The sequence below is a fragment of the Python bivittatus genome, unplaced genomic scaffold (assembly GCF_059951505.1).
Source record: "Python bivittatus isolate LINGU-HERP-01145 unplaced genomic scaffold, Pbiv_v1 ctg000560_np1212, whole genome shotgun sequence".
NCBI classification, from domain to species: Eukaryota; Metazoa; Chordata; class Lepidosauria; order Squamata; family Pythonidae; genus Python; species Python bivittatus.
In genome coordinates, this window is record NW_028277083.1 from 6,070,202 (window position 1) to 6,088,066 (window position 17,865).

The window sequence follows — 17,865 nt, forward strand, 5'->3', positions numbered from 1 at the left end:
CATGGGTGAACCCAGTGGCTGGCCGAGTTCAGACCGCAGTGACCTTTTGTCTTGGTTGGGTTTGACTTAACAAAACCTAAACGTTGAGTTGCACAGTAGAAGCTCATGAACAAACAAACTAACTTAGCCTGTTGTGGGAACAGATCCAAAATGGTTCAATGGCAGGGTTTCAGATCCAGGCTGCCAAAATGCAGAAATACAGTGGATCCCTAGAAGTTCGTGGTTTTTGTACCTCAGCTGCCCCAGTGGTTCCCCACATTTTTACAACCCATATTTGGTAACCCTACATCAGGGTTCTTCAACCTCAGCAACTTTAAGATGGGTGGACTTCAACTCCCAGAATTCCCCAGCCAGCCATGTTGAAATCCACTCATCTTAAAGTTGCCGAGGTTGTAGAACACTCCCTACATGGACCATCTCAATACAAAGCAGATCACATCAGGCGGTCATTCCTCAGGTGCAGTTCTCTAATTTTGGCTAATGGCTTAGCATCTAGTCTTAGAAGCAGGAGGGCCCATCCCCCATTTGAAGAGAATGTGGGTTTTCTAGAAATGGGGGTGGAGTAAATATTATGCTCCCCCCAAATCATGGTGCATTGGATTGACTGCAATTTTTCTTTCGCTATGGATGGATTTTGCTGTTCGTTTGAGTCCTACTTGGGCCCGTCTATAGGTCTTCAGAAATGGAACGGCCTGTTAACCAGGCCATAAATAGCTCCCGCGTCTTCAGCTAGCTTGAGGTGTATGTCCTGCAAACCCAGCCGCAATGGGGTTCCTTAGAGGTTCACCATAGCTGGGAGCGTGAGCCTAGTTCCTGTGACGGGTAAACCATGGCCTGTGGTTTAGCATGTTGGGTGATTATGGAATAGACCACCCTTGAACAAACCAGGGCTTGGTACCCCTTGTGAACCCAGTCTGTGTGTTTATGCCAGCGGCCAACAGAAGGGGAATGCTATTTCTTAGACGGGCTGCCTGTGTCCTCCCGTCTGCAAAAAAAAAATCCCAAATTCCAGAAGAAACTGCCTTGGGACCTCCTTTCCCACGACCTGCAAACACGCGTCTTCCCCGGGCGGCCCCGGATCTTCCGCGAGGTGAGACGTCACGGCCAAGCGAACAGCTGGTTCGCCCGTCTCCTCCATCCGCCTGCAAAGAAGGAGGCGGGGAGAACAGAACGCCATGTCACCAACTGATTCCCGGGACAGCCAATCGGAGCCGAGGTTGCCGTGCTCCCAGCCAATAAGGGGGCGCCTCCTGCCGGGCTCTAGTTCCTTGTGTTGCAGCTGGCTCTTGCTGGCGCCGCTGCGCGTCTCTCCGGCCGCTGTTGCAGCGCCGGGCGCGGAGGAGGAGAAGGAAGAGAAGGCTGGAGGATCAGGTAGAAGAAACGGTGGGGCTCTTGGAAGAGGAGGCGGGAGCCAATGGATTCATTCCTCTCTGGAGTGACGATCAGGGTCTCCCTTGGGCCCCTCCCGGGCCTCTTTGCAATTATTTATTTGATTGATTGATTGATTGATTGCTATCAATCGTCAGCATTCGGCCGTTGCCTTTTTCCAGATGCAAGCGAGCCGTTCCAGCGGGGGCTGCGTCGGTCTCAGGATGTGCTAAATGCTTGGGGCAGGGGGCGACCTTAGGGTTTCTCTTTCAGCCCCCGGTGCAGGTTCCCCCCCCCCCTTAGTCCCCCCCACCTTCTCTGATAACAGCCTCAACAGGGTCGCGGTTGTGAGATGGGCAGCGGTAGACATCGTGGAAGCAAGTAAATACCAATACTGTAATACCCCCCCATCTCTGCCCTGGACCCTTCCTCCCCCCCATCTGAGCCCCTGGGAACTATGGGGCACCCCAGAACCCTTTAGAACGACTGCCGTTCGTCCGAAAGGAGCAAGCTCCATCTCGGGGAGAATCGTCCTCGCTTGGTTTACTCCGGAGCAAGTCCAGTTGGATTGGTGGGAGTGGAGGGGGGAGAGGGTGGCTTTGCTGTAAAGGCGATTAAAAACCCAATCTGGGCCATGCCGTCTGGAGCTCCTTAAAAGAGAGGAGGTTGTGAAGGAGATAAAGAAATCAGTAGGGTTTTTTTGGACAGATGATGGATTAGGCTTCTCCAAGGAACTGAGGGGTGGAGGGCTTCAGCTGCGGTCAGTCCTCTGGTCCCATTCTGGCTGGCTTGGTGGAGGGTCCTCCGGTGGAGTGCCTGGTGCCCTCTGAGCTAATAATACCTTATTAGGGTATTATTATTACCTTATTATTAGGATAATACCTTAAACAAGGAGAAAATCACACCCCCACCCACACTGGCAGGGCAAGCAACTGTTGATGAGCAGGGGGCAAACCCCCACTCCCTCACACGGATGATGTGAGCTAGTCAGGTCATGAAAAGTCTGCAAGCCAGCCACCAAGCTCAGAGAGCACCAAGGACTCCACGGTTCAACCCTGAGCTACAGAGATTCCCTTCTATTGGAGACGTTTCATGACCCAACTAGGGAACGTCGTCTGTGCGAGGGAGGGTGGAGTTTGCTGCCTGTTTATGTTCAGTAACTTGCCCGGCCAGCTTTGGTGGTTTCCTCCTTGGTGATTCCTTGATTAGAGTATTGGCTGCCGGAGGGGATGTGTTCCAGTCTTTTTAAGGTAGTCAGCGTTTAGATAGGCGAGGATTAACACCAGACAAACGATCAGACAGAAAACAAGACTCTAATCAAGGGACCACCAAGGAGGAAACCAAACCTCCACCAAAACTGGCAGGGCAAGCTACTGAATATAAACAGGCAGCAAATCCCACCCTCACTAGCTCTGATGATGTTACCTAGTCGGGTAATGAAACGTCTGCAAGCAAATAACCAAGCTCAGAGAGCACCAAGGACTTTACAGTTCAGCCCTCAGAAACAGAGATTCTCTTCTATTAGGTCCTCCTTTTCCTAATCAATCCCCCTCCATTTTTATTAATTCGACCCCCTTTGATCTGACCCATTTCCGTGAGTTTTGTGAGTCAGCCCCAGCTATGAACAGAGGGGCTCCAAGCTCTCATCTTTCCTATGGTGGCCCCCACCTCGGGCCCTGTCCTGACTCCAGAAAGTAACACCGCCTTTGAGAGAAACCGGATTAGACCTGTGTAAACCCCTTACCCGCCTCTGCCCCTTGTATTTTCCAGCCATGAGTGCCTCCCATTCCCTCCTGTGGGCAGTGGACATTTTGGGGAGAGTCTACACCTTAACCACGACCAGCCAGTACTGGGAGCTCTGCAAGGATGGCAAACTGGAATTCAAGCGAGTTTCGGCCGTCAAGCAGTGCTGCTGGGGGCTCGCTTGCGATCATCAAGTGTACGTTTACATACACTCCAGCGACGTCCCAATCCGATTTCAGGAGGAAACCTATGAGAATCAGGTAGACTCAAGGAAGGGAACTCCGGGGCCATCCGGCCCAGTGCAGGATCTGCTAAAGTGTTTCTGAGCGTCTGGCGGAAGACTTCCGACCAAGGAAAATTCCCATTTCATGTGGAAGCCTGTTCCTAGTCAGAAAGGAGCTCCTAAGGTCTAACCCAGTGTTTCTCAACCTTGGCAACTTTAAGCTGTGTGGACTTCAACTCCCAGAATTCCCCAGCCAGCATGGCTGGCTGGGGAATTCTGGGAGTTGAAGTCCACACAGCTTAAAGTTGCTAAGGTTGAGCAATACTGGTCTAACCTAAATCTGCTTCTCTGTAATTTCAACCCGCTGGTTCTGGCCCTGCCCTCCAGTGCGAGAGAGAACAAGGCCACTCTATCTTCTATATCAGTTTTTCTCAACCTTGGCAAGTTTAAGATGTGTGGACTTCAACTCCCAGAATTCCCTAGCCAGCAGAGCTGGCTAGGGAATTCTGGGAGTTGAAGTCCACACATCTTAAACTTGCCAAGGTTGAGAAAACCTGTTCTGTGTGAAAACTGATAAAAAGAGTTATGCTACCCGACCACTGAAAGAGTTCCAGCTAGTTATTCGAAATCAATATGGAGAAAGAGATTTAGAGCAATTGACGTTTCTCGCGCAGAGACTGCAGCCCTCAACCTAGATCGAACGGCTTTCTGCCTCTTCTCGGTTCAGATGCTTGCAGGAATAATCCGTTACCTTACTCAGCAGCTTACTCTGGGGAGAGGAAGAGATTCCCAAGAAAAAAATGAGGGAAAAGTGTTGCAAAAAACAGAAGAGAAAGAGAGAGAATTGCCCTCCGCAGTATTAGCGCTGGCCTATTTCTCGCGGTGTCCTCCCAATGCCGGAGCCAAAAACAAGCCAGCTGCATTTTAGGCTGGCCTAATTTGTGAACTCAGCCCATGGGCTTAGTCAGATGGTTTAGGTGGTACAAACCAGAAATTGAGTTACTTGAGCGAAGCATGCATGGATCAGCGCAGCAAAAGTTACTCTTTGCTTCAGCCGTTCTCCGTGAATCCATACGCAGGAAGAATATTCATTTCTATGCCTTCAACCGTTTTCATCCACCCAGACACACCTTTAAACTTAGGAACTGTTGCCTATCGGTGCTTCTGGAGTGTTAATCACTGTAAAAGGGTCAAACTTCAGACCAGGCACAGCCGTCAGTCTCAGCACTTTAGAAATTCAAGCCGGCATTCAGGAACAAGAGAAGAGCAGAATCTTTGTAGACTTGACCCAGCTAAAGAGGTTGCTGTATTGCAGAGAAAAAAAACTTTTTTAGCAATTTTCTACTATGAAATGTATAGTAAACTTAAAATTAAAACTTGAAATTAGAAATGTATAATAAACTTTAAAACTTAAAATTAAAAATGTAGAGTAAACTTTAAAATTAAAAAGTTATAGTAAACTTTAAATTAAAAATTTATAGTAAAATTTAAGTTAAAAATTTAAGTTAAAAATTTATAGTAAACTTTAAACACTTTCAGAAATTGCTTCTTAACTGCTTTTCAGCTGTTAGGAATCTTTGGATCGACCAGTTTTACAGCACTGGCTGAGTTTCCTTCAATCCTTAGCGAAAGAAATTTTAAATGTTAGATTTTTTATCCTGCCTTTATTATTTTATAAATAACTCAAGGCGGCGAACATATATAATACTCCTTCCTCCTCCTTTTTTTCCCCACAATAACAACCCTGTGTTGGGCTGAGAGTGAGTGACTGGCCCAAAATCACCCAGCTGGCAAATACAAGTTTAAGGATTTAATTTTTTTTTCTTTTGGAATCAAGAGCAAAAGGGGGATTAGAACATTGATTTTGGAAAGTTACAAATGGACTAAGGGTCCAGATGGATTTGAAATAAGATTTTGGAATGAATTATAAGAATCCTTCCTGGAGGAAAATGCTTTTGTTTGGAATTCTCTTAAAAAATAAAACATGATAGGATGAGACTTTGAAGGTTGGACAGACAAAAATGAAGATATCCAAAGCCCCCAGATTCTGCCGTAGAATGTGGAAATTCTGTATCTATCAGCCCCAGGGCTTAATCTTAATCATCTTCCTCCTATCTACTTGAGTCAATGGACATTCTTTTCCCACTCTTCCATGTTTCTACAACCATTCAGTCTGACCTCTGCAGGTTCTCTCCTTGGCCACCTTCAGCTTACAAAAAAAGGTCTCTGTTCCTAAAAGATGTGGTTAACTGGAATTTAACTGAGTTTTGGCCATCAAGCAGTGCCACTGAAGGCATCTGGAGGAGTTGAAGAGGACTTGAGTTCGATTTTGAATTGCATTTGAAGAAAACGGGGGGGGGGGATCTCAATTTTGGAGGCATCAGTCCAGGGTGGTATTTAAAAAATAACCACCAGAGGTAAGAGGAGGAGAAGGCTGAAAACTTGGGTTAATTGATCAAGATTGAGTGGGTTTGTCTGGCCCTCATAGCCTCCCTTCCGATTCTTAACCAGGCCCAACACTCCTTAGCTTCCAAGGCCAAGAGAGGTTGTAACTATCACCTGTCAAGAAGAATCATTAGTAGAGGTGTGCCAAAAATGCTGGAATGGTTCACTTTGAGGTCCAAACCCTTCCTGGTGAGGTCTGCTTCTTTGTGGGAAGAGTGCCGGTCAAGTCAAAACTGGGAAGAACATCTCAGGGTTGGGATGTTCTGAGCATGAACCGTTTTGCACAACTCGGTTGGTCAGGCCTATTTTAACTTGATCGAGTGTGTTGTTGTTTTAATCAATTCATTTCTTCAACATTACAGTCCTAAAAATCTAGCCTGAAGGTGTCCGGCTACCCCATAGAAGCTTCCCCAGCCTGGAGTGTTTGGATAGCAAAGCCCATGACCCCCAGCCTGGAAATCACAGCCTGAGCATGTCTGGGGTGGCGGAAAGGCGGATGTCGGTTGGGATGTGTGACTGTTTTCTTCCTTGCCCCCTCGCCCCTCTTCTGGCAGCGCTGGAACCCGGTGGTCGGCTTTTGCGCCAGCCTGCTGCCCAGCGACCGCTGGCAATGGAGTGACGTGAGTGGGCTGAAGCATCAGCAGCTGGAAAGCTTTGCACTGCCGTCTCCTCACTGGGAGTGGGAATCTGACTGGTACGTGGATGAAAATTTTGGAGGGGAACCCACAGAGAAAGGGGTAGGTGAACAATATGGGATCTGACTTCTCGGGGGAAAGCAGTCACCACCACATATGTTAAGGGGCGGGGGGCAGAGAAAGCTAGATCAGGGTCTAAATGCCTTTGTTGAAAGAAAGCTTGCTTACACTGAACATGTGGATGGGCGTTCTTGGGGTGTTTCTCTTGCCCTTGAAGCCCAAGGATCAGCCGCGGGGAAAATGTAATGTTCTCTTCCTATCCCAGTCGCTATAATGATTTATTTGCCAAGAAAATGCCATTTCTTCACGCCCATGATAAGGTGGACTGCTGGGAAAATGCATTTCCCTTTTTCTTTCCCTGAATTAATAATGAATTGCTGGGGAAATGCTGCTCTCTATTATTTTCCTAGCAATTCACATTATCAATGGGATGAGAACAGGAAATAGCATTTCCCCAGCAATTCATTATTAATGCAGGGAAAGGAAAAGGGAATTGCATTTTCCCAGCAAATCACATTCTCAGTTGGATGAGAACAGAATGTGAATTGGTGGGAAAATGCAATTCCCTTTTCCTTTCCCTGTATTAACAATGAATTGCTGGGGAAATGCTATTTTCTGCTCTCAGCCCATTGACAATGTGAATTGCTGGGAAAATGCAATTCCCTTTTCTTTTCCCCGTGTTAATGATCCAAAGGTTGATCCAAAGGTTCCTACTAGCTGTAACAGTTAAGAAGCAATTTCCGAAAGTTATTAGAAAAGGAATTATGCGAAACCAGTGTCCTTTTGAAGGCGCCAACCGTGGTTTGAGCAAGATGGCTATTCCCTCATCTCCCAGTGCTGTAAACCCACCAGAGACCACCATCTTGCAGCCTCCTCGCAAGGAGCAACTGTCTGGAGCGCTTGCGGATGATCTCAAGTCCTCTCCTTGTCCAGGGAGGAATTACAAAGAGCCGGTCTACTTTTCGCAGAGCTGTCTTCAGTCCGCCATTTCTTCCGTGGAAGTCCATCTGTGTACCAAGATGTCTTAGCTTTTGGGAGCAAAAAGAAAACTGAACTGTGGTTCAGTTTTTCAAATCTTTGGGGGAAGGGGGAAAAAAGTCCTTATTGGATGCAATGCTGCAGATGATAGGGTAGATTTAAAACCACTAGCGGATCTCTGTGTTAGATCCCAAAGGGATTCTGAATTGGTCATCCCTCTTTCCATCACAACCCTAAGATGATATTGCTAAATGAATAAAACTTGAGGTTAACTGAGACTAGCTTTTTGTGCAGAGAGACTGTGAGCTCCATTGTGGTCTTGAGATCAAATTCTTGGTCTGCAAATCTTTTAATTTCAAGACAGTCTTTTGCAGAAATCTCCATGTGAAAGATCTCTGGCTTCTAGGTCAAAAAGGCAACAAAGCTTTGCTCACTGAACATGCTCAGCCATAATTGTTGCTTTTAGTCTAGCATGTTGTGTGAACCCAACTATGAATGATGGTTGATTTGGGAAACCACTGCTAAGTAAACCGTGGCTGAGTGCAGTGCCTCCAGCTGATCCTAATGAAATTAGCAATAAGAGAGAGAGTTTCCAGTTCTCCAGAAAGAACGAGAGCTTTGTTTTTGATTTTCTTTTGGAGTTAGTAAGGAGATGGCAAGTCATGTGTAGCTACATCACAAGAGCATCAGTGGTGACTGAATGTCCTTGAAGTTCTTTGAAGCCTTGTTCCTGGTGGGTTCGTCATGTTCTACCTCGTTCCCTTTCTTCTTCTTCTGAAGGGGTGGACCTACGCCATCGATTTCCCAGCTACGTATACCAAGGGCAAAAAGTGGAATTCTTGTGTCAGACGAAGAAGGTGGATTCGGTACAGAAGGTACAAAGCGCGGGACACCTGGGCAAAGGTGTGTGCTGCTTTTTCTCTTTCTCCTTCTTCTCCTTTCCTTAGAATTCCTAGTATGTCCAGAGGTGGTTGGGCATGGCCAAAGAGTTTTAGCTTGTCCAGGTAGCTGTAGTTTCTTGAGTCTCTCTCAACAACATTTTGTTTTATTGTATTATTTTATTTTGTTTCATTTTTAGATTTATTTTATATTTTATTTCTAAGGCCACCCAACTCTATTATGACTCTGGGTGGTGATGAAGGGCAGGTATAGGTGAGAGTTCTCCCCTCCCCAGGCTTTGAAAGAATATTTGCAATTTTCCCACAGTACCTCTTGGAAAAAAAGGATTCTGTGGTTTTCAATAAGCATTAGAAACATTCTTGTTGGGTTTTCTTTAAATGGGTTTTCTTGCAGGGTGCAGCTCTTTCTAGTTTTAGAAGGTGCTATCAGGATCCCAGGGTAGGGACTGTCCCACCATGTGGAGTTCATCAAGGAAGGGGTGTTCATTCGACCCATTGAAGTAACAATAACTCCAAGTTTTTCTCCTTTCCTTTTTTTGAGATAGATTCCATCTCATGAAGATCCGAAGCAGTTACCAGATCCTTTTAATGACATCTCCGTGGGAGGCTGGGAGACGACCGATGAACCTCCGGGTCAACTATCAGTCTGGGCTGTCTCTCTGCAAGGCAAAGTAATGTCTCCTCGTCATCAGCCCTTCTTATTTACATACTGGTCACATTGGCACAGAGCCAAAGAGTGCCAGTCGATCAGCTGATCAGGGTAGACCAAATTCCCCCAACCTGGTCTCTTCCCAATGAGTTGGAATACAACTCCCATGATTCCCAGCTAGTATGGCTGTCATGGGAGATGTTTATTTGGAAAATGCCAGGCGAAGGCTACCCTACCCACTTCACAATTCTGCCCAGTTTGGGTTCTATCCTTGTCTGTTGTTGAAAAGCAGTCCTCAGTGAAGGGTGGAGATGTTTGCATTAGAAACAGAGTAACGATCACAAGTTCCTTCAGAGTTGGGTCAGGGGTTTTGTCATTCTTATTTTATTTATTTATTATTAAATTTATATGCTGCCTATCTCCCCCAGAGGGTGACATTCTTGGCCATTTTACAATACTAGGATTAGGTAGCGGCACCTTAGGTGACCTTGGCTGATCTTGAAAAGCTTAGCGGGGTCCAACCTGGTTAGTACCTTGATGAGAGACAGCCAAGAAACCCTAGGTCTATAGACTAAACTGGGAGGTTAAAAGAGGTAGGAATAGGACAACGGCAACATTGGCAAAGCACTTTCTTGTTACCAAGAAAAGTCCATGAAAGTGTCCATGAAGCCACCAAAAACTTGACTCTTTCAACAGTTTGCTCCAGTGTGTATTCATCTCTTAACATAAGAGCTCTTGATCAGAGCTGGCCAGGCTGCCGTGCCCGTCTCCAACTTCTCATTCCATTTTCCTTCATTCATAACCTTTTTTTCCCAACATTTCCTGGTGATTGAAAATGTCCTGTCTTCATGGCAGGGTTCTCCTAGGCCCACCAAGCTTTATTTTCAGCTTTCAAGCTTGTTGTTGGTTAGCAAGCAGTCTGAATCTCCCTCTTGACTTTTCTGCATCTCTTCGCTTGCCGAGTTTGCTTTTAGAGGAAATGATGACTGGCTGATACCGTTAACATCCCTCAATGTTGGAATTTTAGAATGATAATATCAAGAAGGCTTCCAGACTTTCATCCCTGATGCAAGAGAAAAAAAAAACCCAAATCCTAGCTTGGTGTGTTCACGAGTGTGTGTTTCCTTCTGAGCAACCGTGCCTGAAAACGGCCTTTTCTTCCTAGATCTGGTATCGGAAAGATGTCAATCATCACAATCCTGAGGGATCTTCCTGGACCTTAATACCTACCCCAGGTGAAGCAATACAGATCAGCTGTGGAGCAAATGATCTCCTTTGGGCCACCTGCTGGGAAGGACAGGCGATCGTGAGAGAAGGAATCGACCGAAACAATCCACAGGGTAGGTCCGTTTGTGGCCCAAGGAAGTTGTTTCTCTGCTGTGGAGCTGTGTCACCCTTCTACTAGTTTCTGTCTCTTCTCTCTGAGCAGGAACGTCTTGGACAACTGTGGATCCGCCGGTTGCAGAGCATGGGATTTTGCACGTGTCTGTTGGGGTGAACGTGGTCTGGGCAGTCACGAAAGACAGAAAAGTAAGTGCCTTTGGAGTTGTAAATGCTGACTAAGTTGCTAGTCCTGTTGATTGTAGAAAGAATTTTTAAAAAATGGTTGATGGGCACTCAGCTGCAAGTTTTTATCTGAATAAAGGGGATAATTCTGTGATTTGCCACAAGCCATCTGGGGTAGGACTATTGCCGTTGCTCATAACATGCTCCAATGTCAGGATTTTAAGGGGTTCTTTTTGGTGGAGGGAGAGAGACCTCAAATCTCCATCCCTGATTTTTTCTGAGCCAGGTCTGGTTCAGACGAGGCGTGAACTCCCACAACCCTTGTGGCACCAGCTGGATCGAGATGATTGGTGAAATGCAGATGGTGGATGTGGGCTTAAATGACCAGGTGAGGCTCTTAGAAAAACTGGGTGGAGGCCGTTGGGTGGAAGAGAGGCAAGAACGGTGGGGATTAGAGTTGCATGTTGCTCTAAGTCATGGTTTAGTCTTGGTTTGCTGAATAAACAACAGTTGGCCAATTTCACAGAACATTTTAGCCATAAACCAGAATAGCTGGGTACATATAAGTACCAAGCTCAAATCATAAAAGCAGATGGTGTCTTAGCACAGGGTACACACCATTTTTCTGAGTCGAGGGCTGCATTGAGTCACTGCATTGAGCCAAGGCCCACATTCCAAAACATTGGGGGGCTGGAGGGAGGGTATGAGTCCTATTTTTTAGTTTTTTTATATTTCCCTTTGTTAACCCTGCTTTCATTGCAGAGGTTATTTTTAGAGCATTTTCATCCGCCACCTTGAGCCATTAAGGGGATAATGGGGGATACATTTTCAGAAGTAACCTTAAAACTCAACTTCATGTCAGTTCATTTGCACATAGTTAAGCATTATTGCAATAACCACTCTCTAGTCATGCGTGCCTCCCACCCACATTCTCCAGGAGGCAAAGAGATAGACAGCGTCATGATTGGACGTCACAATCTCTTCTAGCGGACAGCTATGATTCTTCCCATTCAGCCCTTCAGTTCTTTCCGACTCTTCTAACGTAGGTTTGGGGGATCAGTTGTGAGGACCGAGCGATTTATTTCCGTCAAGGCGTCACACCAAGCGAGCTGAGTGGGAAAATGTGGAAACCGATTGTCTGCAACCGAGAGAGCGACCGATCTCAAACTGGCAGTTCCACCAGCCTTCTTAGGTAACTGTTATCCAAAGTAGAATATAGATGGGGTGGGAAGAACTGCCAATATGTTGGACTCTTGCAAAACCATAGAGAGATCAGTGTAGAGGTACCAGAGAGGCACTTTCGGAGAAGCCCATTCCCTCTTCATTCCCTGATATTCAAGTCAATGACATTTGCCTTTTCATTGCAATTTACAACTTCCTGATTTTACTGTGTGATCTAAGCTGTGCTCTTTGATATTCCTGGTATTTATATTCTGCATAATAACTTTAATAGGGATTTTTGGGATCAAAGGTATTCTTTTATTTACTTACAAATATGGAAAAACTAAAACTTCATTGCACTTGTAATTTACCTCATTCTATTTCTATATTTTTTCTGTTTGTGTGTGTGTGCATGTAAAAATAACCTTTGGAGAGTGGGAGGCCTTCTACAGCCAGGGTCCTACAGAAAATGTTAATCCTGAGAATTCTTTTATTTGACTCAACAAACTCTCTAGTCTCAAGGATCTAAATCTTTTTCATATTATAAAATAATTGAATGCATTTTGCAACCTTTTATCAGTGTCATAACTTAAGCAACCTTATGTTCGTTAACATCTTAGAAATTATATTTAACATTTATTGGGTCATCTTGAAAAGTTTAATTTATCTAAATCATCACAGTGTTAAGTTTCCAGTTTTCATTGTATAAATACCACTGTACTCAGTTATTATATATATACTATAATAGGTTGTTTGCATTTGATAATGCAGTGGAAACAATTAACTTGGGGAAAAAACATACAAACTCACTAGCATTTCAATGAACAATATCATGGATAATTCAGAGTAAGATCGTCTTTTCCCTCCTGCATCTCCAGCGCTGGCTGCTTCTTTACAGATGACATCAAAGAACAAAGCCATTCCACCTTTCAAAGTGATGGAGATTCCCAAGTGGAGTCAGAATCCCTTCTAAATGAGTCTCGTCTCCTTGGGCCAGTATCTGATGCTAATAACGGACCCCATCTGGTCCCAGAGCTGGATACAGACCCGTTGGCCACTGTTCTTGATGAAGTCGCTGCTGGGCCTGACGGAGACCTCCCAGGTGCCCCAGAAAAACCTGTCTCCGATCTGGACTCCCTTCCATCCAAGCCTCAGTGGACTAACATTGATTTGAAAGAAGCCAGCAGGCCATCTAAAGCATCTGTCAGTGTGTTTGCTGAGACGTCCAGCTTGTCTTCCTTCTTACCCACTGGTGTCGAGGATCACTTTGTGGCCGATGAGCATCCATTCTGGACCTGGGTCTCCAGCCGGGGTTGCCTAGTAGATTCCCAGAGTGCTCTAAAATGGTTCACAGCTCAGTCAGGTGTGTGGTATCTCCGTAGCTTTAATTTTTTTAAAATATTCTTTTATTTTGATGTCATTTTCCTTAAAAGTGTGCTTGTTTTTACCTTCGAGGTACGCGTGTGTGTCTTTGTTCCCTCCTTTATTTCTTTACTTAATTGGGAAAATTAAAATCCCAACTAGTCATGTATAGTTGGGAAATGCACTAAAAGAGGTCGAGAGCCTGTATCAACTTCTTGATTTGCAGATGACAGCTGTGCAAAATCCAAATCTCAGCTTGCGAAAGGGAATCGGTTTAGGACTGCTTTTGAGGTTTTGTTCAACTATCAATGTTTCCCTTGGAAGGATGTTCCAGAGATATGGTACCACCACTAAAAAGGCTGTGTCCCATACCCGCCAAGTTTGCAGTCTTCCTACTCACTTGGAAACAGGCTATCTAAGATAAAGACTAAAATTTGGGCACGTTCATACATGTCCCTTGTCCCCTGTTGCCTTACAGACGTGTGCATTTCCTGAGCAGTCCATTAAGCAGAAAAGTGGATAGAAATTCAGTATGAATTCAGCAAAGGGATTCCGTATAAATTCAGCAAAGGGATTTGCCCATGGAACATTAGGAGCTGCGTTGGCTGCCAGTCAGTTTCCAGGTGTAATTCAAGGTGCTGGTTGTGGCCTTGAAAGCTTTTCTTGGCTCACAACCTGGTTTATCTCCAGGGCCATCTGCCAGTCTTGGAAGATCTGGGAGAAGAGCTCTGTTGAGGTCCCGTCACCCAAGGACCTCCATCCACAGGGACCCCATAGTAGGGCCTTCTCAGTGGTGGCACCTCTCCTGTGGAATAACTTGCTTCCATATGTACAGATTACCACTTCCTTGGAGAGCTTTCTCGGAAACATGGCTCTGGGAGAGAATGTTTGGGAGATGTTGGATTGCACCATGTTATGGTTTATATTACTTTTTGCTAGCTCTGTTATTTTTAATTCTTATTGCCATCTGCCCTTCAGAGTCATTTGGAGCAGATCAGCATAGAAATATCAACCGTTTAAAAGAAATATGTTTTTAATTAAGGAATCAGAAAATGCTTGGTTGTGAGTTCTCTTTTTCTTCCCCCTGTTATAGCTTTAAACTCCTGCGCTCAGTCCTTGGCTCTTTCCATCAGCCCAAGTCAGACTGCCCAATGGAGGAAGCAAATCTTTCGCCAGCTATCAGAAAGGACCCACCGGGAGTTGGACAACTTTAGACATTACGAACAGGCTGTTGAGCAAGTAAAGTGAAGAAGGATTGTTTGGGGCGGGGTTTTGTTGTGGTTCCACTGCCAAAAATTTGGAACCAAAAAGTCTTCCAAGGAGAGCTCTGTAAAGAGGCAGATGTTCCTTTCTCTCATAATTCTGTCTTTGTTCTTTAAAATGATGTCTCCTCTGATACATAATTCATCCAAGTAACTAGCTAGATTGAATGGTGTTTATGAGTTCCACCTTCTTCCACTGCCATTTTGTGATGAGAGGTTCCACAGCTTAATTGTGCACTGAGCGGAATAATGCTATCTTTTTTCCCCCCACCGTTCCTCTTCATTGGATGTCCTTAGGTTTAACATTAATATTATGAAGAGGGAAAAAAACGCCCTTACTTCCTCAGTAACACCCATGGGAGTCCTTGAGGAGCGTAAACATGATGTCCCATGCATCAGGACTTCAGCACACAAATGACCCTGATTTGCATCATTTAAACTATGACATGTCATTGTGGCTTCTATCTTTCTCCCCAAATCCTTCCATAAGGTATAGAAAAAATATTAGGCAGTAGAGAACCACAGAGATGACCTTGAAGGTATGAAGAGACCTTTAGCAAAACTTGAATTAAGCCCAGGAAGGGAAGAAGGAGTTAGAAAGAAACTCAAGATGGATCTTGTCTTGGCTCTCTTTTGCATTAGAGGGAGGGAGGGAGGGGAAAATGCTGTCAGGCTTTCAAAATCCTGTTATTATAGTCTATAGCAATGTTTCTCAACCTCAGCAACTTTAAGATGTGTGGATTTCAACTCCCACTGGCTGGGGGATTCTGGGAGTTGGAAGTCCACACATCTTAAAGTTGCTGAGGTTGAGAAATACTGGTCCATATCAATGAAGTTGAGTTCTAATCTTTCGTCTGGTATGTGTTTCCTGACCTGGCCTACCTCGAAGAGCTGACTTCAATCTTGAAAGCCTGACAGCATTTCCCCTTCATCCTCCTTTTACCAAAGAGAATCAAGGTAGAGTCACCTTAAGTTTCTTTCTAACGCCTTCCTCAGTTCTCCTCTCAGCTGACTCTGATGAAATTATGGATTTTGCCTCCTCCAGTCTGTCTGGGTCAAAACTGGAACTTTGCAGTGGTGGAGAAGCTGGAAGCCTTACCGTTGGGTTGACGTGCAGGTGGCCCTTGAACAGTTCACTGCAAACGACGGGACACGGGACAGCATTCTCTTTGTCTACTACACACGCAATGAGGAAAAGAAGGTAGGCATGGCCAAGCAATTCACACACAACTCTTGAACCTAACACAAAGTACATGAGAAAGTAACCTGCCAGGACCATTGAACTCAGGACTTCTTTCCAGAATAAATCAAGGTCCTATTCCATTTTAGTCCATTCCTGGCTTGTTTTATATGAACCAGAAATCAAGATTTGAGAGTAAATGGTAGGTTGTTAAACAGGTTAACTAAAATATCTGGGGATTGCAATAGGCTTGTTTCCCAGTTGAATGAGAAGATTTTTTAAAGGCAGGACATCTAATTCCCCAGTTCTGATAAGCTGAGAAAAGGATGAAGTGAAATTGAATGCAGGACTTTTCCTCCTCCTGGCTGCATGGAAGAAGATGATGGGAGAATTGAATGAAGGAGACTAAAAATGGGTTCATACATTGTACTTAGCCAAGATATAATTTGCTAGAGTCTGATTTAGTGAATGGTGTGGACCTGCGTGTTCATGGTTTGTAGTTTATGGCTGACTTATTCAACAAATCACTGCCAGACTACCTTAGCACGGTGTGTAGATTCTGTCCAAGGTTTCACTTGGCCTGTTTTTTGCTTGAGCAGATAGCACTAAACCAGAGGTGATATCAGAATTAGGCAAAAATAAGTTTTTGAGCAGATGAAGGCAGTAGGAAAAGCCAAGCATTGCTAGACAGGACCATTGTAGACATATGTATCAGAGGTGACTTCCCATAGCACCAGGTTCACCCCTCTTCCTGCTCCGCTTTCTGGGTGGTGGAGACTCTTCCTTAGTCCCTGATGCTTCTGGACTGGGCTTAGTAGGTTCATCTGCTAGAGGAGTGTTTCTCAACCTTGGCAACTTTGAGACATGTGCACTTCAACCAACATGGAGTTGAAGTCCACGTGTCTTAAAGTTGCCAGGGTTGAGAAACACTGTGCTAGAGGCATCAACAGAATCAAGCTGGGTTTCAGTCCTGTGGTTGTGGCCATCCTGACTGTTTTGACCCCCCCTGTCGACACTCCTGCATTCAGCAGGGCTGTCTGGTTGCCCCTTCACCTTTCTACATGTATGGTCTGCATGTCCTGCCAGAAGACTAGAGGACAGGTGCTCATTCTTTGCAGGGGGACTGAGTGGATACAACCAGCCAGGGTTTCTCAACCTTATCAACTTTAAGATGTGCGGACTTCAACTCCCAGAATTCCCCAGCCAGCCATGCTGGCTGGGGAATTCTGGGAGTTGAAGTTCACACGTCTTAAAGTTGATAAGGTTGAGAAACCCTGCAATCAGTCGTAGTCCATGAGTTGTGAAAGATAACAGATCACTGCGCACTTACGCTTAGTACAAACCCCTTGCTAATTTTTTTCTAATGGGAGCAAACTGGTTAGCTAACATCCCTGCATCAAGTCATAGCTAAGCTTGACACAGCTACCATTGCCTGCATCCAGACATAATATTGATTAATCAGTATTTACTGAGAACGTTGACTTGTCATTTCACTAACACACCTGAGGCTAATGTTAAGAGTTCCCACATTTCTTAGACGGGTGACAAACCAAGTGTTTCCTTGCTGTGACCATGATTTTACCTGTTCCCACCAAAAGGAAGCACCAAACAGGAAGAATTTGACACCAGGTCATGCCCAAACAATCAGCTAACTTACTTACTAATGGTAGTTTATTATTCCACTGTAGTGTTTCTACGTTTCTGGATGTTCTGCACTCTTTTGATATTTTATACTTTTAAAAACCTTTGCTGTAGGAGCAGAGAGTTTTTATCCAATGTTTTCCTGTGCTGTAACATTTCCAATTTCTTTTCTGAAAAATTAAGTAGGAATTGAATGAGGAGGATCCAAAAACTGGAATTAGGGTAATTGGCAAATTAAAAATATCTCAGAAATTAAAAAACCGTCAGGGCACTTGCCCAAAAGTTCTGAAATGTGATTTTAGAAGGTGTCCACTGGAGAGCAATGTTATCAAGCAGAATCCTTGGGATGTGCTAAAAGTAGTATATAACCCATTTTAGCACCTTCACATTATTCTTCTATTTAGATGTTAATACAGCAGAAATATGTTCTCTTGAATTGGCACGCTGTGGGTTGTTTACAAGTATAAAAATAAAAGCAATGTTCCAGTAAAACTAGGAATTTATTTGTATATTGGGGGGGATTTTTAAAAATGTTCCCATTACATGGGAATTAACTTGATTTCTGTTCCTCGCCAAATGTTGTTCCTAGCCAAATACATCAGGCCCTTGGAGAAAAGACTTTGTGAATGTCTGTGGCTTAATAATTTAATATGATGTGCTTTTTTAGGGCGCTAAATGAGTTTCAAATCTACTGAAGACACTGAGTTTTTTTTCTTCTGTCCGCTTCTGCTTTTTTTTTTAAATCAATATGAT

The 17,865-nt window shown here is 44.7% G+C and overlaps 1 protein-coding gene across 3 annotated transcripts in view; it reads left to right on the forward strand.

Moving 5' to 3' along the window:
* Positions 1–17,865, forward strand: part of TECPR1 (tectonin beta-propeller repeat containing 1) — a 31,383-nt gene that overhangs the window by 405 nt on the left and 13,113 nt on the right. Inside the window, exons 1-12 of one of the 3 annotated variants that reach the window (XM_007425159.3) lie at positions 1,268–1,371; positions 3,139–3,371; positions 6,334–6,516; positions 8,233–8,355; positions 8,897–9,022; positions 10,166–10,340; positions 10,430–10,530; positions 10,793–10,894; positions 11,553–11,698; positions 12,546–13,030; positions 14,123–14,268; positions 15,337–15,492. In XM_007425159.3, the coding sequence (XP_007425221.2) occupies positions 3,141–3,371; positions 6,334–6,516; positions 8,233–8,355; positions 8,897–9,022; positions 10,166–10,340; positions 10,430–10,530; positions 10,793–10,894; positions 11,553–11,698; positions 12,546–13,030; positions 14,123–14,268; positions 15,337–15,492 (1,974 nt within the window). In that variant the 5' untranslated portion in view covers positions 1,268–1,371; positions 3,139–3,140. Of the gene's footprint in view, positions 1–1,267; positions 1,372–3,138; positions 3,372–6,333; positions 6,517–8,232; positions 8,356–8,896; positions 9,023–10,165; positions 10,341–10,429; positions 10,531–10,792; positions 10,895–11,552; positions 11,699–12,545; positions 13,031–14,122; positions 14,269–15,336; positions 15,493–17,865 lie in introns of those variants that run through there. The other 2 variants (XM_025164735.2, XM_088148059.1) reach the window with 2 other exon arrangements.